This window comes from Physeter macrocephalus, chromosome 1 (genome assembly GCF_002837175.3).
Source record: "Physeter macrocephalus isolate SW-GA chromosome 1, ASM283717v5, whole genome shotgun sequence".
In the NCBI taxonomy this organism is placed as follows: domain Eukaryota; kingdom Metazoa; phylum Chordata; class Mammalia; order Artiodactyla; family Physeteridae; genus Physeter; species Physeter macrocephalus.
This window is the reverse complement of record NC_041214.2, coordinates 34,597,803-34,621,730: the sequence shown is the minus strand read 5'-3', so window position 1 is coordinate 34,621,730 and position 23,928 is coordinate 34,597,803. Positions and strand designations below refer to the sequence as shown.

General features: G+C 53.1%; 1 protein-coding gene across 1 annotated transcript in view; it reads left to right on the top strand.

Moving 5' to 3' along the window:
* TMEM108 (transmembrane protein 108) overlaps positions 1-22,321 on the top strand; it is a 381,281-nt gene extending 358,960 nt beyond the window's left edge. The window contains exons 4-6 of the mRNA XM_024131877.1: positions 6,451-7,884; positions 16,913-17,067; positions 21,974-22,321. Coding sequence (XP_023987645.1) covers positions 6,451-7,884; positions 16,913-17,067; positions 21,974-22,096 — 1,712 coding nt within the window. The 3' untranslated portion in view covers positions 22,097-22,321. The remainder of the gene's footprint in view (positions 1-6,450; positions 7,885-16,912; positions 17,068-21,973) is intronic.
* Positions 22,322-23,928: the final 1,607 nt, after the last annotated feature.

The window sequence follows — 23,928 nt, the reverse complement described above, 5'->3', positions numbered from 1 at the left end:
GTGTGTGCGCAGGCGCGCGCGAACTCACACATGCGTGCACATGTTTTTGTTAGGAAGCTGTGATCTGTCAGCCTCCTAGAGTTGCAACACGAGGTGAGTTCATAGGTGTGTCTGGGGCACCCAGGCCCATCTCGCGTGGTTTTCTTGCTCACATGTGTTCTAGAGATTGTACTCTGAGTAATAATTCCCAGTGGAGTCATGGACCTCATCAGCCCAACTGTGAAACCCGTGATCTCCAGACATTTCTGGAACCCACCAGGTGATGGCCTCAGGTATCTCTAAGAACTAAGCAGAACCCTCTGTGCTTTAGCCCTGTGACCTGAGGTGTGTCCCCAGCAGGACTTGATGGGAGGGAACATTTGGAATGTGGCTGCTTGGAAAGAGGGTAGCGGCAAAGATATGTACCCAAAACTCCTTTTTTTCTTTGTGAAAATAATCTCCCTTTCATAAAGAAGCCCAAGGTCACAGGCATGAGTACCTCTTCAGAGCAGTCACCCAGCTCACCCTAAAGTCAATGATGCATATTTATTTCTGAGTGAGGGAAACCATGCTCTTAGGAATGAGGAGGTTTTTGATCTTTAAAACAAAAGGGAGGGCTTCCCTGGTGGCGCAGTGGTTGAGAGTCCGCCTGACGATGCAGGGGACACGGGTTCGTGCCCCGGTCCGGGAGGATCCCACATGCCGCGGAGCGACTGGGCCCGTGAGCCATGGCCGCTGAGCCTGCGCGTCCGGAGCCTGTGCTCCGCAAAGGGAGAGGCCACAGCTGTGAGAGGCCCGCGTACCGCAAAAAAAAAAAAAAAAAAAACAAAAGGGATCACTGAAGTACGGAGGATGGAGCACCAAAATACCGGGCCCACAGTGATTTAAAAAGAACCCTGTGGGTTGGTGCATCATAGTGGGGCTGGCGGGGCAGTGTGTGGCCCAGGGCAAGGATTCCACTTTGTTGGGGCTCAGCCTTCTCATTGTAAAGTGAATTAGATACCAGAGAACCCTAGCGCCCCTTCCAATTAAAAGACAATAATCTTGAAATGTAAAGAGCCTGTTTCCTGGCAAGATGGTATGTTATTGCCCACGTAGAAAACAGACTCCCTGATGGTCAGACTTGGTGTGCATGGGTTCTCTTTCTCTTTGTCATTGAAACATCAGATGCAGAAGCTAAATTCCCAAGTATTCGATTACTTATTGCTGCAAAACAAACCCCACCCAAACGTGGAGTAAGGCAGTAACAATTGTTTATTTTGTTCATGAATGTCCGGGTTGACTGGGCTCAGATAGGTGGCTCTGTCTTGGGGTCTGTGTGGTCGAGGTCCGGTAGTGGCTGGACCAGGCTCATCTCCGGGGCTCCGCCTCTCTCATGTCCAGTGCCTGGCTGGGGCTGGAACAGCTGGGGCTCCTCAGGCCTTTCTGTTGCTCTTCACACGGTCTCTCCACATGCTGGCCTCGAGGTGGCTGGACTTTTTACATGGGCCTGAAAGCCCCCAAGAGAAACCTGCAGAGGCTAAATGACCTTTTCTTCCCTGGCCTCAGAAACCACGTGGTGTCACTTCTTCCCCATTCTGTTCATCAAGGAGGTCACAAAGGCCCAGCTAGGTTCAGATTCCACCTCTTAGTGGGGGCAGTTTTGGAGAACTTGCAGACCCAGTTTTAAATCACCACACCAAGCATCTGGGATGGCCATGCTGACATCTTGCTTAGTGATGGGGGATGGCTTAGAAGACTTCTCAGACTCCTGTGGTTCTGTCACAGGATTTAGAGGCAATGGAAGAATATCTGGCAGTGGAAACCTAATTTAACTGGGAGGGAAGCTCTACTTAGCAGATATTTTAAATCACGAGGAAAATGAGATAGGATTCTATTTATATGTGCAAGGGAAAACGTATACATGTAATAAATGTGCATGTGTGTAAGCAATTTTACGATAAAAATTATACAGGTAAGAGGAAAGAAAAGTCAAAAAAGCAGTAATAGAAAATCAATTCCCAAAAGATAGTGGACCATTGCTTTTGAACGTGCAGAGCAGAGTGATGAGTGAACACGGCTGAGAGTGTGGACTCCGGGGCCAGGCTGCCAGGTTCAAATCGCAGCTCGCCGTTCCTGGCTGTGTGGGAGGAGGCAGCTTCCTGTGCCTCTCTGTGCTGCTTTTCCTAGGTTGCAGTGGTGAGCTAATGATAGTACCTGCCTCATCAGGTTGTTATGAGGATTAAATGTGTCAGGACAGGCTCAGCCTTGGAGCGGCATGTGGCATGAAGGAAGCACTCAGTACAGATTAACCATTTCTCTCTTCACCAATTCCCTCCTTGCCTTTGCCAGATGCAAACATCATGCCCAATATGGACTGTGGGCAGCCAACCAAATAAACAGAAGGAGGAAGGCCTTTCCTTCCCTTGGGTCCTGGGATCATGTATGCATTGGAATTCTAGGTAGGGGGAGGCCTTCCTGTGATATCGGGGCACCCATCAATCTGTGGGTTTCCACCCCCTACACTTGTCCTTATTCTGACATGCATTAAAAACCGGTTCCACATTTAAAACACATCAAGTTAGATTTTAGTTATAGTCTCTCCTATATATTTGGAATTAGAGCCTCCAGAGCATATTGTGCAAATATATGCAAATGATATGCAAAGAGAAAGTAGCCCCAGATTGTGGGGAGGGGAGTGAGCAGGCCAGCACAAAGGACCTGGAGTGGAAATTTGCATCTGTTAGGGGAGCCCTGGGTTGAAGGCCTTGCACAGTTATTGTGCCAGTATGTGCCCTTGCATTCAGTCCTTAACCTTTTGTGCCAGAGAGGAGAGACGATTTCCATAGTGAAGGTGACAGTGGATGTTGAAGGAGGCATTTGGACAGTGCAGTGTTGTAGCAATTTTTATGATACAAATGAAAAGTTGCTTTGAAATACTGGCCATGATCCACGCTGTGTCCCTAACCAGCTGGGTTCCTGGACAAATCAGTTCACTCCTTCCGTTGCCCCCTCTGTGAAATGAGGGGATTGGACTAAGTTGCCTCTAGTGCCCTTCTCACTGTACCAGCTAAATGTCATCCTCCAGGTGAAAGCCCTCTGCACCCAGGATAGCAGTATCCATTCATTGTACCAAAGTTTTAAAGCCTAAAGAAGAAAGCGCTGGGAGGTAATTTGCCCTAACAGTCCTCCTAGAGAGAAGAATAACTTCAGGGGATGCTGGCAACTAAAAAGAGCCGCAGCAAGGGCAAACATGTTTACTTCCACTGTTAGTCTTGCAGGAAGCACTCCTGTCGCATATTTCCCAGCTGGGAGGATTTTAGCCCCTGAAATGCTCGTGGTGGGAAAGTCAGGGGAATTTCTTTCCCTGAGTATTTTAAAGACCAGGTTGCATTAAGCCCTCTGCCTCTAGAGGCTGCAGAAGTTCTCCTGGAGGCCAAGCTGCTCCTCTCCCACCCGCGGCCTGTCCCTGGGGTCCATCAGCTCCTCTCTGAAAGCTTTGCGCAGCCCCTGACACTAATGCCAGAAGGCAGCAGTGTCCTTGGTCTTGGGCCTTGAATTGTATGGAACACATCTGTGCTCCACCCCAGAAATCCTCTGGGCTCTTAATTGTAACTCCAGCAGCCTCCAGCCAGGCACAGGTGTGAGCTGACAGCCCCATCTGGGGCGTCTCTGACTCAGCCACTTGGGCCTCGAGGAGGAGGCAGGAGGCGGGGTGGAGTACTGGGCCACAGGAAGGAGGGCTGCTGGCGAGAGGTGCTCCTCTCACAGTTGGACATGCGCCTGCTCAGCTCCTCAGAGACCCCCAGTGGATTTGAGTTGCACCCTGATCAGCTGATAACCTGCCCTGGGATTGACTTTCCCTGTTTCACTCATCTCAGACCCCCACCGCTGTCCGCTACGGTCACTTCCCAAAATAAACCACCTGCACACGAGCCCCAGTGTCCGCCTCTCCTTTGTCAGGAATCTCTAAGGTATGACAGGTATATCAGTGTGGTCAGTCTGCCATACAAGTTACCACAGGCTGGGGGCCTTAAACAACAGAAAGTTTTCTCCTCCCAGTTCTGGAGACTGGAAGCCCAAGATCCAGGTGCCCGCAGGATTACAGTCCCCTGATGCCTCTCTTATAGGGTTGCAGGTGGCCAGCCTTTCATGTGTCCTGCCTGTGTACAGGCATTCCTGGCATCTCTGTGTCCTGAGCTCCTTTTCTTACAAGGATACCAGTCAGATTGGGTTAGGACCTACTCCAACGGCTTCATTTGGCCTTAATCAGGTCTTCAAAGGCCCTGTCTAACATACAGTCCCATTCTGAGGTGCTAGGGTCAGGGCTTCAACATACGGATTTGAGGGGGATGTGTTCAACACTTACAGTGAACCAGGGTGCTTATGAGCCAAACAGAGGCTTATAAGAGAATGTCCCTTAAAACCTCAGTAGTCACGACCACCAGCTCTAGGAGTAGCTTGTCCCTGTTGTGCTAAAATGCCAGGAAGGAGCTGGAATAACCCTGACCCGGTCAGAGCACGAGCACGTTGTTCCTTCTGTGGCTGCACCGTTCCGTCCTCTTCTCCTGCCTCACTGCTGGTGGGCGACCAGGAACGCCTGGGTGTCATATACCCCTTCTGCTACTGAGGGGCTTTGAACACGTGACTTAATCTCCCTCAGCCTCAACTTCCTGCCCCTCAAGTGGTTGTGAGGGTTAAATCGAGATTGAAAGACAGGGCCAGAGCCGGTGCTCAGCGTTAAACAGATTTTAGGATTGACCCGGAGAAGGAGAAAACACTGTTGGTGTATGGGCTAGACTATGAATGAAAGTTAGAGAAACTAGGTCGCTTAGGGCAAAATGTTGGTCCTGGAGATGTGGGTGCTGCCGTCTCTGCTCAGTCTGCAGTCCCTCAGCCTCCCCCACCCACTAAGTTAGACACGCAGGGTGAGGGGACACTGGTCCACCCCACCCTCCCCTAGTTGGAGGAGGCCTCAGTGCTGATCCTTGTTTCAAAGGAGTGTCAGGAGGTCTCCTCCTCCTCTCTGCTTCCAGAAACTCACCAGGGCCCCAGATGTCCCCTGTCAGCTTTGCTGACCACCGCAGGCTCCCAGGAATCACTGCCAGGGCCCCTGCTTTGACCATTCATCCTGCTGGAATCTGGTGGGGGAGGGAGGTGCCAAGAGAGTTACCAGGCAGAGGCCCATCTCTACCATTGTCTGGGTGGCTAGCAGGGCTGAAGGAAGGGCATGCGAGTGACCAAGCAGGGGCCTCATATGAACAGGGCGAGTGCTCAGGACAGAATCAGGCCTTAGAGGTTTGTCAGGCGCTCCTCGGCAATATGGAGCAGCTCTTCCCGGCCTGTGTGTTGTACGGGGTGGCCAGTCTTCCCGTCTATAATCTGGATAGATCCTATGTCTCACATTGATATGAGGTGTTATTTTTAAAGATAGGCACATACTGTTGTGATTAATAAAATCCATGCATATTTAGAAGAGTTTTTAAATGTATAGGTTTTTGTCCTTGTGCATTTTTTCTCAGTGAACTAAAAGCACACACACTCACCATCATGCACATTCCATGGTTTCCTTCTAGTGCTCAGAAGGGCTCCTCCTGCTCTAAAAGGCTGGGCACCACCGGTGGTTTTCCACAGAGTTCAGCCTCATGAGCACATAGGACAAGCAGTTAACATGACAACAACCATACAACCAGCTGGTGTTCATGGAATGCACTTGTCCTGCAGGCTCTGTGCTAAGTGCTTAATAGGCACCAGATCTGGTCACCCTCTGAACCCCTGTCCCTTTCTGCCTGTCAGTCTCCGATGGCACTGAGACGTCTCTGCCTTGTTTTAGGATTGTTTGTGGATCTGTATGAGCTCACCCAGGGCCAGAGACTGCCATGTTCATTTTTGTGTCTCCAGGGTCAAGGAGGGGCTAGACCCTCCTTAATCGTTTGATGGGTGGTCCTGAATGAACAGAGGTCTGTCGTTTGTGCCTTTGTCTAGTTCATAAATGGAAGAGTCAGAAGAGGCATGGCAGCTGGTCTGCTCTGCCCACCCAAGCCCTACTCAGTGGCTCAGGACAGCCCACACAGAGCTGCTGGCTTCCTTGTGGCCGCGCTGGCCTTGACTGCTCCCTGGTGCAGAGGGCCAGCAGGCACTCAGAGGCCACAAGGCTTCTTCCATGCCCTTACCCCCAGCCTGTTGTGAGCAGCTGCCCTTGGGCGGAGGGCCATGGCATTTCAGAGGTGTTTGGGAAAGGACGGGCCTGGCTGGTTTAGCCAGCTCTGCTTCCCCTGTGGCTGGGTTCTCTCTGGGACAGGTGCTGGGTGGCACCCACCTGCTGAAGCTTCCCCACGTCCCCATGGTCCTGTGTCTGATGGGCGTGGACCTCAGGGATGCTCCCGATGTTTCCCTTGAGTTCCCAGGCATTTCAGTTTCGTGGGTAAGGAAGGCCCAGGGCCAAGCTGCTCCTGGGCATTTCACCTCTCTGCTCTCTGTCTCCCTTGCAAGGCTTCCTCCTGACCTTGGCACTGACTGAAGCACTGGTATTTGCTGCCCAGGAACCATCTCCCAGGGAATCTCTTCAAGTCTTCCCCTCAGGCACCACCCCAGACACCATGGTGACAGCACCCCTCAGTTCTACCAGGCACTCCTCCGTGGTGGCTGCCCCCGCTTCCATGGTGGCACTGACCCCTCATCCCGACGGACCCTCCTCACAGGCTGCAGCTTCCATGGCAACGACAACACCCCATCCAAGCGGACACCCTCCTAAAAACGCCATCTCCACCATCATGGCGGCGGCAACCACCCCCCATTCAGAAGGCCCCCTGTCCACAGGGCCACTTCCTGCTGCCATGGCAACCACGTCCTCCCATTCAGAGGGCCGCCCCCCGGGCCAGGCTGTGCCCACCATCCTGCTGACAAAGCCAAGGGATGCTACCAGCCGTCCCCTCACGGCCCCCTCCCGGGCTACCCCACGCAGGCCCCCCAGGCCCCCTGGCTCCTCCCGAAAGGGAGCCAGCAGTTCACCACGCCCTGTCCTGCCTGCACCCAGCAGTCACTCCAGAAGGAAGGAAGGCCAGCGGGGACGAAATCAGAGCTCCACACATCTGGGGCAGAAGCGGCCCCTGGGGAAGATCTTTCAGATTTACAAAGGCAACTTCACAGGGTCTGTGGAGCCTGACCCCTCCACCGTCACCCCCAGGAACCCACTCTGGGGTTATTCCTCGTCTCCACAGCCCCAGACAGTGGCCGCAACCTCGGCGCCCAGCAGGACCTCGTGGGTACGACCCAACACTCCCCTGGTGTCTGCAGAGGACAAGCCCGGCCTTAACAGAGCAGACCAGGGGGGTGGTCCCACCTTCACCAGCCAAGGAGGGGAGCCGGCCACCACAGCAGCCTCAGGCACCCCCGCCAGTCCACATCCTGCCCCAGTGCCTTCTCAGCACCCCCGCGGTGACCCACACGATGGCCCCAGCCACAGTGACTCCTGGCTTACTGTCACCTCTGGCACCAGCAGACCTCCATCTGCCAGCTCTGGGGTCTTCACGGCCACCATGGGGCCCATTCAGGCTGCCTTCGATGCCAGTGTCTCAGCCCCTTCCAAGGGGCTTCCTCAGGGAACATCCTCAGCCCCGCAGGCCCCAACCCGCCCCCCCGGGGTTTCAGAAAGCACTGTTTCCCTAGCCAAGGAGGAAGCTGCGGCCACCCCTACGCCCACCATGACTGGCAGGGTGCCCAGTCCTCTCTCCACAGTGGTGTCCACAGCCACAGGAAACTTCCTCAACCGTCTGGTCCCCGCTGGGACCTGGAAGCCTGGAACAGCAGGGAACATCTCCCATGTGGCCGAAGGGGACAAACCCCAGCACAGAGCCACCATCTGCCTGAGCAAGATGGACATCGCCTGGGTGATCCTGGCCATCAGCGTGCCCATCTCCTCCTGCTGTAAGTGCCTCAGCCTCTCTCTCTCCCCCACCCACCCACCACACCAGCTTGCCCGTCCCTGGAATCCCTTTGCCCCACACGTGGGCAGCCCCCACCAAGTGGGCTGCAAGCTTCCCAGAATCCTGGGAAAGGAGGTAGTAGAACAAGAATCAAGGATTATCCCCACCCCTGGTCCTTGGCTGGTCAGGCCATGGCTCACATGCCCACTGACGGTAAATGCACAACTCCAGGAGCTGCGGAGTCCAATCCGACTCTGCATTTGCAGAAAGAAACACCAAGCTGGGGAGGGGATGTGGTTCTCCCAGGACCCCAGAGTTACTGAGAGGCAGGGCTGGGATGTGAGCTCCGAGCACCTGTCTTCCAGCCCAGGGCTCCTGTCGTGACACCACCCTGCCTGCTCTCTCCTGTAGCAACATGGCACCAGCACACCGCAGGTTGAAAACTGGTGCTTCCAAACTTACGGCCTCTGAGTAGCAGAGCCCTCGCCTTACTCCCCACCTCCCTTCCATCGCCCTTCCTGCTGTTCTTCTCCTCTCTCACCTCTTTTCCTCCCCCTCCTCTGTCTTCCCCTGAGAAAGAAGAAAAGATGAAGCTTTGATCTTGCGGGGAGTTCTATTAGCCTTGATAAAAACAGAGTTCTTGTAGCTAAATTGAGGCTTGAGAGTTACATGTGAATTTAGCAGTCCCTTCCCCCTGTTTGGTTTGTTCATGGGTGGTGTGAGCTGATGCTTTGCGGACCTTGTCGTTGTCTTTTGCTCTCACTGGTATGTGGGCAAGGGCTCCCCCAGGCCACCAGCGCCTCCTTGCTGCTGCCCATCACTCCTTTAATGAAGAGTCGAGGGGATTCCCCACTGAGGGCTCCATGAAGAACCTGATGCAATCACTCAGGACCCAGGGCTTCCTTTTCGGCTTCCCCGAGTATTCGATCCTCAGTTCTTAGCATTCCTCTGATGGCCCCACAGGAATCCACTCTTTACCCGCCACTCCCCAACCCACACGGCCATCATCCAGGTACCCCCTCAGCCCTTCCAGGGGTGAGAAACCCCCTGTGCTCCCCACTCATCAGCCCCTTCTCCTGTGACCCCTCGGGTTGTTTCCAGCTCTCCTGGGGGCCTGAAATTCACCTTTTGTAATTCCCACTCTTTGGTCCTAACCTGTGCCCTCTGAAACCATACAAAAACAAGTCCATCCACCAACCCCTGAGATACGTGAAATGGCTCTCAAGGGCAGGTTTCCCTTTTCCAAGCTGCTTATCCCTGTTCCTTCGAGTCTCTTCATAGGGCCGCCTGGCCCTGGCCCTGCCCCAATCTGCCCCTCTGACAGCCTCCAGTTTACGCCTGCTTCCCCAGAGGGAGCACAGCGTTGCACATGCCCTGCCATGACAAAGGAGAGCAGGTGGCGGTTGCTCTGTTCTGGACACTTTGGTCACATCCAGGCAGCCTGCACTGCGTCAGCTCGGTTGACTGTAATGCCTCATGTCACACCATGGGCTCAGCCCAATCTCAAGGGGAACGAAGCCCCAGAAGCTTTCCACAGAGGAGGCTGTTAAGCCAGGTCTCCCAGCCTTTCCTGTTGTGGGTCGATCGAACGTCAGCAGAGGAGGTGTGTGCCTTTAACATTAAGCTGATGTCTGCTTGGCACTGTACTCTGGCAAGATCCTCTTTAATCTGGAGTCTGGACTCTTTCCAGGAGCCACATCTCTCCCAGCTCCCCAGCTCCTTCTAGTTGATAAGCAAAACAAACTTTCCATGTCAGGGGTAGGCAGCCTACATCTGCTCAAGGCCTCAGTGCAGGAAAAGTGAAAATGTTTGCAGGTTGCATATTTCATTCTTTCATTAAGCAGCTGTATTGTCACTCATGGAAGCACAGAGGTATTCATAAAGCTGTAATTGCCCACGTCTAAAACAGAAGAATGATAATGAGAAAATGTAGTGCTGTTAGCCAATAAATTATTAATAATGGTCATATTTGAGAAGTAACCACATTAGAGACAGCTTTCTAATTTTCCATTCTTTCCATGTGTCTAGAGGCTCTAGTTTACAAAGGGAGTTCCTATTATTTTTAATCATTCATCCTTAAAACAGACTAGCCAGAGGAATAAAACAAAACAGAAAAAGCAAACATACCATACAGGTGGGGAGTAAATCATCAAGTGAAGTAACTTGCCCAGGGTCCCAGTCACACATGAGTCAGCCCAGATCTGGTGGTGGAATCCGTTTGACTCAGCACAGCATTTCCTGAGCGCCCACTGTGTGCCAAGCACTGTTCCAGCACTAGGGACCCGGAGGTGGCTGCTGTGGCTCCCCACACCCCCAGCTGCCAGAGCCCTCTCCCCACCTGTACCCCCACGGGCCACACCCACCTGCGTTTGCAGTTCTAAAAAGACTTCTCCAGCCCTTTTGCTGTGTCTGAGGTTGAGATTAGATCAGGTTTTACTGCAAAGTGGAAAACCCATGGGCTGCCAAGACAGAAGCAAGGACGCAGCCTGGAACTGCACCACGAGAATGCTTCTGGCCCTGACAGCAGCCTTCAGCTGTGGGCATAGAGCATATTACTTCATAAAGGAAGATTGCCCCTGGGAACTGCAGCCCCCGCTTCCTTTGGTGTCTGTCTTGCATTTCCACCATCCTCAGGCCACAAGGTTCCAGCCTAGCTGCCTCCACAGACAGCTCCCTGTCCTGTGGGACCATCATTGACCCTGTGAAGGTGATGATGAGAGGGGCATTGAGAAAGCAGACACTTGTCCAACTTGAGAACTCTGTGCTCTTTGGAAGCACAGATGAGTAACTAGCCAGGCTGTTTTCATAGCCTGGCGCCACTCGAGTCATCAGGCAAGCAGACGTCTTCCAGGGCTAAGGGCCCTTGTATTTCAGACTTTCCCAGAAGCTACATTTATCCTAAAGCAAACTCTCCAGCCCTCAAAGAAGGGTGTCCTCCTTTGCTAGTTTGCCAGATATTTCAGGTGATCTTTGTTGGTAGCACAGTGTGTGCATAGATTTCCTCATCTGGCTTTTCAGAGTAGCCCTGGCCCTGGTCCTGCTTTTCTGCATTCAGCAGAAGCCAGGCTTCAGAGGCCGGGGCTGCCAGGCAGGCTGGCAAGTCCCCAGTTTCTGGTGGAAGCAGAGGGTGATCACAGCAAGTCTCAGGCCTGCCCAAGAAGGGATGTCACCACTTCCACCCTGTCCTTACAGATCGTGAGCCCCGCCCAGTGGCTGGATGTATATTGTGCCAGGTCTGAGAAATGCTTTGTCTCCTGAGCCACACTGGAGACAGCTACACACAGTTTCAGATGTGCTGAGAACCGAAATTGATTGGATCCAGGCCACATTTGGCTGGGTCCCGGGAGCCATGTGGCTCCTGAGCCGGTCTCTGCTGCCACCATCAGGACATACAGCCCACCACCTCCTACTGGAAGCCTCGGCCTGGCACTGAAGGGGTCCCCGCTCTCAGCTGTCAGTGCTCTGGGTTTTCATCAGCAGGTCAGTTGTGTGGCTCTACCAGGTTCCCTGGCCTGTCCTGCACATGCCACATCCATTCTTGAGAATGTCATCATCCAGCCTCCTTGAAAGAGATGGGGGTTATATGGGGTGAAAGCAGGAAGCGAGGCCAGCTACGGATGTTGTTAATCATCAGTCCAAGCTGAGCTGTCCAAAGCTGAGTAGCGCCTCTCGCTGACCCTGGACCTGTGAGGGTCCACGTGCACCTTGCCTAGAGCAGGTTGGCTTCCTTCCAGATGCACAGTAAATGCCGTTGGAGCATCAGTGCAGTACTCAGAGAACACATCCTTGTGCCCATATGGCTCTTGGCTATATTACCAGCTGTTCTGTGAATGTTACTGAAAGCTGAATGTATCTGTGTACCTTGTACTCACAGACCCCAATGACTTTGTAGTTATTATATTAAAAAACCTGGGTCAGAAGTGCTTTTCCTGTAAAAAGAAATAGAAGGGATTAGAACAGAAAGGAAGTTTGACCAGGAGGTTGTCTCCTTGGGGCTTATGAGCCAATTGAAGGAAGTGGGGAAGCCTTTGGACAAGGCAGGCTTGTCCGGGGGTGTCCCGGAGGTGGGACCAGAGTGCCGTGGCCATGCTCTCACAGCTCTTCCCTGTGCTTCCTGACCAGCGCCCCCTGCAGGAACCTCCTGGAGCTTCCTCAGGCACATCCCTACCCACCAGGGCGGGGAGTCAATGAGCCCCCAAAACTGCTTTCCCCAGGCCCATGGCCTCTGTCCAGCCTGGTCTCCTTCTACATCCTGAGGGCCCCCCTGGCCTCCTCCCCAACCTCCAAAGCGGGGAAATGACTGTCCACAGCTGGGCTGGCACCACTGGACTAATCCCCCTTAAGGGTCTCCGGTTTCTCATCTACCTAATGAGGGCCCAAACTGAGACGTCAGAGCTCCCTGCCCTCTCTCACTTTCCTAACTTTAAACCCATGTGAATCACTTGAGAGGGAGCCTGCTGTGATAGGAAGCCTTGGCTTGGGAATCAGACACACCTGGATGTAACCCCAGCTCTGCCATTCGTCACCTGTGGGACTTGGACAGGTTAAGCCTTGGGCCAATGTTTTCTCACCTGTGAAAATAGGACTAGCGTCCGCTGTGTTAATTCAGGGCCTTCAGGAGGCAGATACCAAAACAGAATTAGGCCTGCAAGAGATTTATTGGGGAAACACCTGTGCAGTCTTAAGGAAGGGGCTGGAGGAGGCAGGGAGAGCCTCAGACCACAGTGCAGGTATGACACCTGAGGACGGAGAAGGGGCCAGAGGGCTGGGAAGGAAGAGGCTTCCCAGCAGTGCAGTGCAGTCCTAAGGAAGTTTCTGCCAGGTGAGGGTAGTCCTCAGTCTGTTAGAGGAGTCTTCTGTCCTGCAGGAACAGGCCTGCATAGTCAGCCACGGCTGGGAGCAGCCCGGGAAGCGTGGCCCCGGCACACACGTGGTGGTGAGTCCAGGGCCCGGTGGGCGGAGTGGTCCCTCGGCTGTGCCCCTGCAGCAACAAAGCTGAGCAGGCACTCCCAGGGCTGCAGCAGCCTCCCCAAAGGCTTGCTGCGCACAGCAGAGCTGATGCATCTGAGGTCCTATCACAGCATCTGCCACGGAGAGGTGCCGGATGAGGGCAGTGGTCAGATAGTGATTATATTCATCTTGTTGTCAGGATTTGCCACGCATTCTCCAGCAGGCCATGGAGAGCACTTTCATCAGGTATTTGAAAAGCAACCTCAGGGTCCTGTATGCTCTCATTTCCATTTCCCATCACACAACAGGTCCCATCCCTGAAATGAGGCCCCTCCCAGAAACGTCAACATAGTACCTGGGCTCCATCTTCACATCAGCAACCCTCCTCCTTCCCGTCGTACATCTGACAAGCTACAGCCGATTCCCCACTGACATGCCTGGGAAGCCGAGAAAGCTTGCTTCACCCTCACTCCAGTTTCAAAACTAGGAAATAGGGATCTCATTGACCTCCTTGAGAGTCTTGACAGCTGTTCCCTCTGGAGAAACAGAGCAGTTGAAGCTTTCAGTGGCATGGGACAGGGGGTGGCTTACGCCCTGTGTGTGCACAGAGCTGTGTGGTTTACGCAGTGCTTCCACCTGCCTCAGGCACACCCCGTCCAGTGCTCAGGATGAGCTAGGACAATGACCATCAACGTCAGGGTGGCAGAGACCTGGGTTCAAGCTCCAGTAATTAGCTGGGTAACCAGGATCAATTCTGTCAACCTCCGTGAACTGCAGTTGCCTCTTCTGTGAATGGGAAGAGTGCTAGCACCTTCCTCAGGCAGCTATCTTGTGGGTTAAATCAGACGGTAGAGCACCTGGGAATATAGTAGAGATTCCATAAGTCTGATTGTACTTTTCTTTCTGGGATGAAAGTTCAGACCCCAAAATAATGAAAGCGCTAAACCACATTTGGGGACCTGGCCTTGAACCACCCAACAGTCGTGCAGCCCAGTTTTTCTTTCAGGATGTCTCTTTAGGGATGATGCTGAGAGAACAAGAAGGAAACTCTTATTAGTTAAGCACCAGGCAGTGCGCTCAGCATTTTGCATTCATGATCTCTAACTCTCCTTACAACCTGGCGGAGTCCGTAGTGATCAGCGTGATGAAGTGACACCTAGTGTAACTCACAGCAGAGTCAGACTTGAACCCAGGTCTTTTGGACTCCAAGCCCGTGCTCTCCCTGCAGCTGGGCTGGCTTCTGGTATGTAAGCGAAATGGTGTTTGAGAGGCACCAGGAACTCCCTGATAGACGTGTAGTCAGGCCTGGGGCACTAACAACATGGGAGGGGGACAAAGCTAGGAACAGAACTCCCCCGTTCCGACCCCCAGCCCTTCCCGCAGGGCAGGATCCTGGTCCTGCGTCCTAAACAGGCCCAGGCCCTGGAGCAGGGACAGTGTGGGCTCAGAGGACCTGGATTCTACAACCTGCACCCGCCCAGGTTAGCAAGGGGGTTCATGCAGCCTAGCCCTCTCCCTGTGGCTTAGGTTTGCCCAGCTTGAATTCCCCTGGGCTGCTTCACCATCCCAGTCCTGGAGCAGGGTGAAAAGTAGTGACCCTGAAGAATAAAGACTCCAGAAACGGGAAAGGGGACCTGGGGCCTCTCCCCAGTCCCACCACTTGCTGTGACCTGTGGCAAATCAGCTGGCTGCTTTGGACCAGAGTCTTCTCATCTGTAGAACAAGGAGGTGAGCCTGAAGCTAGCAGATTTTCAGGCTGACTCTGCAGCCTCCCTCCTCACCCCTTCCTCCTTCAACCAGTTGAAGAAAGGGCTCTTTGGGCTTCCCTGGTGGCGCAGTGGTTGCGCGTCCGCCTGCCGATGCAGGGGAACCGGGTTCGCGCCCCGGTCTGGGAGGATCCCACATGCCGCGGAGCGGCTGGGCCCGTGAGCCATGGCCACTGAGCCTGCGCGTCCGGAGCCTGTGCTCCGCAACGGGAGAGGCCACAACAGAGGGAAGCCCGCGTACAAAAAAAAAAAAAAAAAGAACAAGTTCAATAAATAGAAAACATTTACAAACATAGTAGATATCCCACAAAGCTTGAAGGAATCTCTGCCAGCCGGTCTAAAATTTCTTTTCGCTCGAATATTCAGAAATCGACTTTCTATTTTTAAAATTTTTTGTGGGGACCTGGAAAAATGGTAAGCAAAGTAGAAGTCTTTTTGATCAAAGCAGATTGGCTAGAATGGAAATTTGCCCAATCTCTTGACTTTGCCTGGAAGCCTATTTAGGTTGAGATACCAGCAAGGCCAACAGCAGAGAAGAGCTACAGAATTCCCCAGTCAGCCCGCAGGGCTCTCGGTTCTGGGCCCTGAGGTCTCAGCCTGTGTGGATGCCAGCTTTTGCATCTTCCCCACACCCTGGCGTTCACAGGCCCCCAAAGCCAACCAAGCCTTCGGGCTGTGGTAGACAGAGATAGCCTCCACTGCCCCCCGATGGCCATTGCCACCACAGTACCAGCCTTTGTGGGCCGCTCAGCATGGGCGCCCCACAACTCCCCAGTGCCGATGATGGGTACCCGCCAGGTTGTTGGATACAGCCCTGCCCACCCCTGTCCGAGAGTTTCACCAACCCTGTGGGCTCTGGTGATGGGAGCCTGGGCAGGAGGTGCCCAGTCTTCATTTACCGGTTTCTCCCCAAGAGGGCTCCTGTCATCCTGGTCATTGCATCACCTGTTCCCCTGTGTGACCCTGGACAGGCCACCCCACCCTCCGACCTCGGAAGCCTTCCCTGTCAGCATGTCCAAGCCACTCTGTTCATACCTGGTTCATCAGCAACATCCAAACATGCTGCTTCCTCCCGGGGCCCCCGAGTCTCCAAGACTGAACAGACGATGTGGCACATCGAGCTGTGTGGAGGCCGCATCAGGCCCGCCTGTGCAGTGCGGACTCCACATCAGCGTTTGGCTTGTCTTTGTGAGGCAGAATCGTAGATGGTTGAGAGCATGGACTTGGGAGTCCAGATGTCTGGGTTTGCTCTTGGGCAAGTCACTTCACCTCTCTGAGTCTCCGTTTTCCTTTCTGTAAAATGGGGACCTCATGGAGTTACGTAGAGGATTAAATGAATTAATGTTTCTAAAGTGCTTGGAGCCACCTGGCACATAAATGCTATAAGACTGTTAGAAGCTATTTGTTTTTGACGATGATGATGAGGCCAGAGCAGCCATTTTATCAGGGTCCAAGACCTCTGCCCAGAGATTTACTCTGTGAACCTCTGCCCTCTGTGGAAGTCAAGGCTCATTTTGTAGAATTCCCTGGGCTCTTCCCGTCTCTCTGCCACGCTCTCACTCTGACTGAGAACACTCCTTATCAGTCCCACGGTGCAACTTGGTGCACACATGCCATTCTCTGCAGCCAAGCTCTGGGGAGCCCTCCCAGCGAGAGAGCAAGGCCTTTCCTTGGATCAAACTCACTGAGTGGCACTGCAGCATGCACAAGTATCCAAAATTGCATCCACGCCTCTTGCCCCTGAGCCTATGGAGGGAGCCTCCAAAAATCGCTCCGGCCTCACCTCCCACCTCACTCTCCCATACCCACCCCACTCCAGCCATGCGACTCTTTCCTCACACACAGGCAGCTTGTCCCCACCTCAGGCCCTTTGCACATGCTGTTCCCCCCCACCTGGGACACACTGCCCCTGTTCCAGACATGGCCAGCTTCTTCCCCAATTCCAGTCTCAGCTGTAAGGTCACTGCTCAGGCAAGCCTTTCACGATGGAGCCTCTCCCCCAGCTACCCCCTGCTGTCCCTCTCACGTTTTCTTTTCTTTGAACAGTTCCCTTGTATATTGTCTGACCCCCGTGCACCCCTCCATCCACAAGCTAGGAGGGAAGCTTATGAAAGCAGGGCAGTCTTGTCTTTCTCTTCTCTCCCCCTCTCCCCAGCACCCTGCACAACGCAGGTGATCAGCGTTTATAGATATTTGTTGAGCAGATGAACAAACGAATCAACGAGCAGGGCAAGTGGCTGGATGTGTAACCGTCATGGCCTGCCTGGCCCTGCTCGCCACCCTCCCGCTCTCTAACGCGGACCCTCTCGACAGCCGTCTTGCTGACCGTGTGCTGCCTGCGGAAGAAGAAGAAGCCGGCCAACCCCGAGAACAGCCTGAGCTACTGGAACAACGCCATCACCATGGACTACTTCAGCAAGCACGCCGTGGAGCTTCCCAGGGAGATCCAGTCCCTTGAAACCTCTGAGGTAACGAGCCCCAAAGCAGGGGCTGCCCCGGGGAGGGCTGCCGCTGTGGGAAGAGCACAGGCTCCAAAGGGAGCAGAGCAGCTGCCCGCCTCTTAGCACCCCGCTCCTCCGGGCAGCGCAGTCCTGGAGGCTGTGAGCCCGCCCCAGCCCTGCCAAATGGGCCCCTGCGTTAGCGAGAGTCCCCGGGGACCTTCTGCTTACGTTGACGTTTGAGAGGAATGGTACTTGGGACTTGGGGTTTCTGGGAACAAGTCAACGACTGTTCACTGAGGATCGTTTGGGGGCAAGCACTCTCTGGGGACTGTGAAGGTGAAAGCTTGCTCTCAAGGGGCCCAGTTTCCAAGATTTGGGGTGAGGTACAAACCCTGACATCATTCAAAGCAAACTAGGGGGCTACAGGGAGAGGTACAGAGCTGTGGAACCCAGTGGAGGAAAACTTCACAGTGCAGGTGCTGGGAGGGTGAGTATTTGCCTGGAACCCCCAGCCGGCCAGTGAGAGAGCTGCGCTTTGACCCAGGTCTCCCTGACTGCAGACCTCTTTCCACTCCCACCGGAAGATAGGGCAGAGGCCAGGGTGCAGCTGGAAAGGTAGATGGATTAGGCACGGCCTTGGATGGGGTTGAATGGAGTTTGTGCTTTAGTCTTGGGCGGCGGAGGGTCATTGAAAGTTTTGCCCTTTTTGTGAACTAGTTGTAGAAAGATCGTGCTGATGGTCTGGTGAGGGCACGTCGTCAGTGAAGGGATAGGGAGGAAAGGAAGGGTGGTTTAGTGGATGGATGAATGGATGAGAGGACAGACAGACATACAAAAAATAAGTAGGTCACCTGGGACACAGTTGAGATGGCCCTGGAGAAGGATGGCAGACGTCTGAGTAAAGGCAGGGGTAGCTGAGAGCTTCTGGAGGAACCGTCCCCTCTCATCCCTCCAGCAGCCAGATGAGCTTTTATAAACAGGCATGTGATCACATCACTCCTGTACTCAAAACCCTTCAGTAGCTTCCTGTTGCTGGTAAGTTAAAGTTCAAAGTCTGTTCAGGGCCTGCCGGGTGGACTTGTCCCCGCCCAACTCTCCAGCCTCACCTTATGCCCTCTCCCTCTTGTTTGCTAAGCTCCGGCCACATTGCATTTCTTTTCATTCCCTTATGGCACCAAGTTACATCCCACTCCAGGGCTGTGCACGAGCTGTTCCCTCTCCTGGCATGTCTTCTGTCCCTCCCTGGCACCCCCTTCGCTGTTCGCCTCAGTGACTCCTACCCACCACTCAGGGCCCAGTCCAACCGTCACTTCCTCAGAGAGCCCTTCCCTGTCTGCCAGGCTGGGTTCACTCTCCTGTCATATGGTCTCAGCTCCTGTGCTTTTCCACTTATCAGGGTTGTCATTGTGCAGCTACTGGTCTGACATTATCGGTTAGAATGTCCCTCCCCCACTGGAATAACCAGTTATCCCCACATTGCTAACGCCAAGGGCCATTCTGGGCACTCATTCTACTCCATCTACCAGCAGCATCGGCACAGTCGGTCGTCTCCTCCTCAGAACGTTTCTCCGCTGGCATCTGGGCCCCACCCTGGCCCGTTCTCCCCACCCACCAGCAGCTCCTCCTCAGTCTCCGTCGCTGGCCCTGTCTTGCCCGGCCTCCGGTCACGGGAGGGCGCGCTCAGTGCTTCCACTGCTTCTCTTCTCTTTCCTCTCAGCTCCACGCCTTTAAATCCCACTCCTCACCGTGACTACCAAGTTCTGCTCTAGCCTGGCCGTCTCCCCTGAGCTCCAGACCCGTGTGCCCAGCTACAGATGCACGTGTTTCTAACAGGCATCTCCAAGCCAACAGCCCGAGACTGAACTCTCGGCTTCTCCCTCCTGCCCCGACGCCCAGAAGGCCCCCTGGTGTTTCTCGTTATTAGATGGCACCGCCGGCCGCCTTCTCCTCTCGCACACCCCACCTCCCGTCTGTCTGCGGCCCCGTTGGTTCTTCCTCCACGTGAGCAGGGCTCACCACTTGCACTGCGACCCCTCGCCCAGGTTGCCATCATCCCTCGAGTCGTGGATCACTGCCATCGCTCTGCAAACAGCTCTCCACGCTACTGGCTACCCGCCACGGTCTGTCCCAAACAGAGCAGCCAGATGATCTTTCCAAGGCAGGACCTCCCGTCAGCCATGGCTCCCAAGCTTCACAGGGCCCTCTTCACACTTTGGACAGAATCCAGATTCCTCTTAGCAGGCGTTTCTCGGGCTGGCCCTGCCCACCTCCTCCCCCTCTGCCGGAGAGCACAGGCCCCAGCCCAGGAGTGAGCTCGTCCTGGCACCTGTCTGAAATGCTCTTCTCCCGGCTGCCTCCACCCCTCACTTCCTCCAGGCCTCTGCTGCAATGCCACCTCCTCAGGGAGGCCTTCCCTGACTGCTCTACACAGGTTAGAACCCCACCCTCCAACCCCTGGTGCTCTGTCCCCATCCCTGCTTTGAGCACTTCTCGCTGCCTGCCATTGCACCCTTCTCTCTCTGTTGACTGGTGAGTCACCTCACCTACTAGAACATAAGCTGCCTGAGGGCAGGAGGGTTGTTTGCTCTGTTCACTGCCCTATACCTAGCTCCACGAACAGTGCCCAGCACATGGTAGGTACTCTGTAAATGGTTGTTGCATGAGTGAACTTTACTCACGATTTACCCATTACCCAGCCCAAAGCCTGACACACAGTGGACGCTCAGTAAGAAGCTTTAGCTGAAGGACAAACAGAGGGACAGGCCTCACAACGGCATTGACCTTTAGTGTGGCCGGGGTGTAATTTGGTGGCAGAAGTGTTCCTGAGAACTGTTAGAGTGAGTGAAAAAATAGGTAACTTGGACAGGGGGCTGGCCCACTTTGAGTGTGGGCCATGCACCCCTAGATCCTAAACTCCTCATATGCTCTTTACAGATTGGTAAATGAAAACCAAAGCTAGAGGACGGTGCCGGTGAGCGTACTGTCGCAAGGGCCCTGCTTGCAGAGGCCGCAGTCAGGACCCCAGGGTCAGGAGGCTGCAGCCGCACCAGCGGCAGGAAGCTCTGCCGGCTTTAGAGTGGGTGTCTCACCCTCCCCTCCCAGCCAGCCCCCTCCTCTCGTTCTGCTGTATTCTCAGTAACAGCAGCTGTCCCCTCCCTGGCCGCAGACGCCCTGCTGCCCACCCACAGAGCGACCACAGTCACAGGACCATGAGCTCACCGCCGGGCTGCCAGAGTTGGAGGCTGCCAAGTGCTTTGCCTAAGCAAGTTTCCCCAGTGCCCTGCTCCCCTTCTGGGCTGATGAAAGCCACAAAACCGAATCCGGGCTGTATGGGCAGAGTTGTGATGCCCAGAGGCGCCCGGAAACTTTTCCATGCTTTCTCTTCTTTTTCCCTCCCCTCCTTCTGTTGTCTTCTTTCCTGCCTTAGTTATTTTCTACATAACTTCCTCTTTTCTACGCAGAGTAACTTCTCCCACGTGGTTCACCCTTGAACGCTTGCGTTGTGAGAACTGTAAAGCCGCAAGCCAGATCTCAGGCTCCAAATTTCCCGTCCGCAGCTCAACCCCAAAGCCCAGTGGAGAAAGAGGGTTTCTGTCCCCTCGCTGACATGCCACCCTATGCTCCTTACTTAGACGGCTGGTCCCACATCCACCCTTTGGATGGGCACACAGCTGATTCCAGACAGTGAAGGAAATTCTTGTCTTCTGAAAAGACATTTTACAACAAATGACCTTTCTTCCTGTCTCTCCTTATTACCCAAGTAATACATACTTGTCAAAAATAACATGTTTTGTTTAAAAATAAACTTCAGAGTATTCATCGTGGCTTCTTAAAACGAAGCCCTTTCTAAGCTGGTCTGGCCTAAGCCGGTTACATCTAGGCCTGCTGCTGAGTCTTTGCCCTGAAATAGCCTGCAGGCTCTGAGCCTTCCGTTGTGTAGAATTGGAACAAACTGTGGCTTTTTTCTCTACGTTAACACCTGGGCCTGAGTCTGAGAACAGCCATTTTGTGGCCCCCAAGTGCTTGCAGTCCTTGGTAGCTGCAGCCGAAGCCATTCAGATGACCCGAGCAGATTATCTGTTTCTAGGCTTTTCCACTCCTCAGGCTGTGTAGGCGACTGAATTTTTCACTCACCACCTATTGTGCAGTCACACAGAGAGTCAGATCCCTTCAGCTCAGCACATCTAGTGCTACGAGAAATGGGCCGAGAATTCTGACCAGGCTATGGGAGGATTCGGGAGGGTAGAATTAGCCTTGGAGGCTCTGACAGGTGGGCGGCAGGAGAGGAAGGAGGTGGGCAAGCGCAGGGTATGTTCAGGAAAGAAAAGTGGTGAGGCCTCCCGGAGGTCTGTGAGAGAGGGGCAGGAAGGAGAGTCTGGGGCCCAAGTGGACCCGGTTTTGCCCACCAGAGCAGCGTGGAAAGCAATGCCACCTCTGGCAACCTGAGGTGGAGGTGATTCAGGAAGCAGGAAGTCTTCTTTGGAAGCTGCTATAAAAGTCTGAAAAAAGAGCAGAAAGGGCTCTGTACCCCGGCATCAGCAGTGAGGGTGGTGAAAAATGGTTGTGGTGGGGAGTGAAATAGGTGAAGGGGATTAAGAGGAACAAACCTCCAGTTATATAATAAATAAGCGTCAGGGATGTAACGTACACCGTAAGGAATATGGTCGATAATATTGTAATAACTTTGTATGAGGACACACGGTTATTAGACTTATCGTGGTGACCATTTCATAACGTGTGTAAATGTCAAATCACTATGTAGTACACCTGAAACTCACATAATATTGTTATGTTGGCTATATTTCAATAACTTTTTAAATGTTTACCAAGCACTCCCAAGTGGAAGTAAACGTCCCCGTGGGTCCGTTTCTTTAAGAATGGCCACCTGATAACCCCTACCCAGCTCATGCCATCTGCTCCCTGTGTCCCCCAGGACCAGCTCTCGGAGCCCCGCTCCCCAGCCAACGGTGACTACAGAGACACGGGGATGGTCCTCGTTAACCCCTTCTGCCAAGAAACGCTGTTTGTGGGAAACGATCAAGTGTCGGAAATCTAACTGCAGCAGCCCTCGCTTTGCCATTCCCTACCTTTCGTCTCTAAATTATCAATATACAAATATATATTATAAATATAATCTTTGTGTAACCCTGACTTGATGAGAAACATTTTCAGCTTTTTTTTCCTAAGAATTGTCAACATCTTTTTTATAAGTGTGGTTTAAAAAAAAACAACTTGACAGAACAATCCGTGGCTTTATAAAATAAAGGTATTTATAAGCAAAGCAGTTGCATTGATTGCTTCTCTTCATAACTGTCCTTGAGCATGTGGGGGTCCCAGCAGCCGCAGGCAGGTGAGGGGAGAGACCGACTTGTACAAGTTGATGTTAAAACGGCCAAGTGCACGGCCTCTGAGGCTTCTTAAAGCTCTGGTTCCTCTGGATTCAATGTGACGGACCCCATTTCCGCCCCCTCCTCCACACACCACCAGTGACGGAGCTGGGCCGCCGCCTAGAGGGACACCGGCGGACAAGGAAAGAGGGAGCACCTCATCCTCCCAGGCGCCCCGAGCCTTGCCACGGCACATGGGATTCGGAGGCAGGCAGGAGCCGGAGATCCCGGAGGCATCCTCAGGCCACGCCCCCTGACCTCCCACACAGGGAGCGTCCAGGAAGGACTGCTTTCCCCGGGCGACCGAAGGCTCCCCTCCAAGCACATCCCTGCATCCTCCCACCACCCACAAATGCATTAGACAGCGTGCCTTTCTCTGGAGAGGGTTTGGATGCGGATCCCAGCCCTAGAGCTTCGGAATGCTTGCTCTTCTCCAAGGATCCAACGTTTGGGGGTTCACCTTCGTTTTCTCAAAAGGCCATCACATCACACCGCTGAGGAACGTGTTTGTGGAAGAAACCTTGGAGTGTAGAGCTGTAATTTTCTAAACCTTCCTCCCAGGATCTTAAAATAACAAGATTGCCAAAGCAGATGGCTCAGGAGGAAGATGTCATTGTATTCTTCCTCAGCCCTGCAGGCCTGCCTGGGGGTCACGGGGACTCACCCTCACTGCTGTCTCCATCGGTGGTCACCTGCTGCCCCGTGGGCACAGGGCTCAGACCCCCAGAGATGTGAGAGCGGCTTCCAGAGATGGCTGCTTCTCCATTTTATCCCTACTATATAGTGGCTGGGAGAGAAGATAACTGCTTTGACCTTCCTTTCTCTAAAAGAAAAATAGTTTGATAGTATATTTTGAATATAGATGTTCTTATAGTCAGATTGGGACCTGAACTTGAATGTTGAGTCATATGTTCGTGTTATTGCTGTGGTCTCTTTATCATAACTTTTTCCTTTCTTCCTACATTTTCCTTTAAAAAAAAAAAAGATGGCCTTCAAAAGTGTGTGTTCTCAATGTCCTATGAACCTACTTAAACGTGAGTTTGGTGATTGTCTGTCTTCAAAGACTCTTCAACCCACAAAGAAGCAGGTTACGTGTTGCTCTGAGATTCATTTCCCAGCGTGTTACTGTCTGATCTTTCAACCTTATCATAATATTTCTGTCGGTGATTGCATTTAAAATATCAATGTGTGTGTGTATATAGAGAAAGAAATCTGTTTGAAAAGTAAAATTTATATATAATATATGTAATCAGAGATACATATGTTATATATACATATGTGGGATGTATGACTTATTTTTCCTTATCCACAGAATTCAGCTACCATGTATATATAAATAAACTTATTTTATTAGCCAGAGGATTAAGTTGCTAATACATTTTGCATTCTTTTCATTTTTAAATAACGTTTAAGTCTCCCTTCAGTACCAACACTACCTGGTCCATCTGTATTTTTTAATCTGTTTTAACAGTAAGTTGGATTTTTATCAGAGTGATGAGCT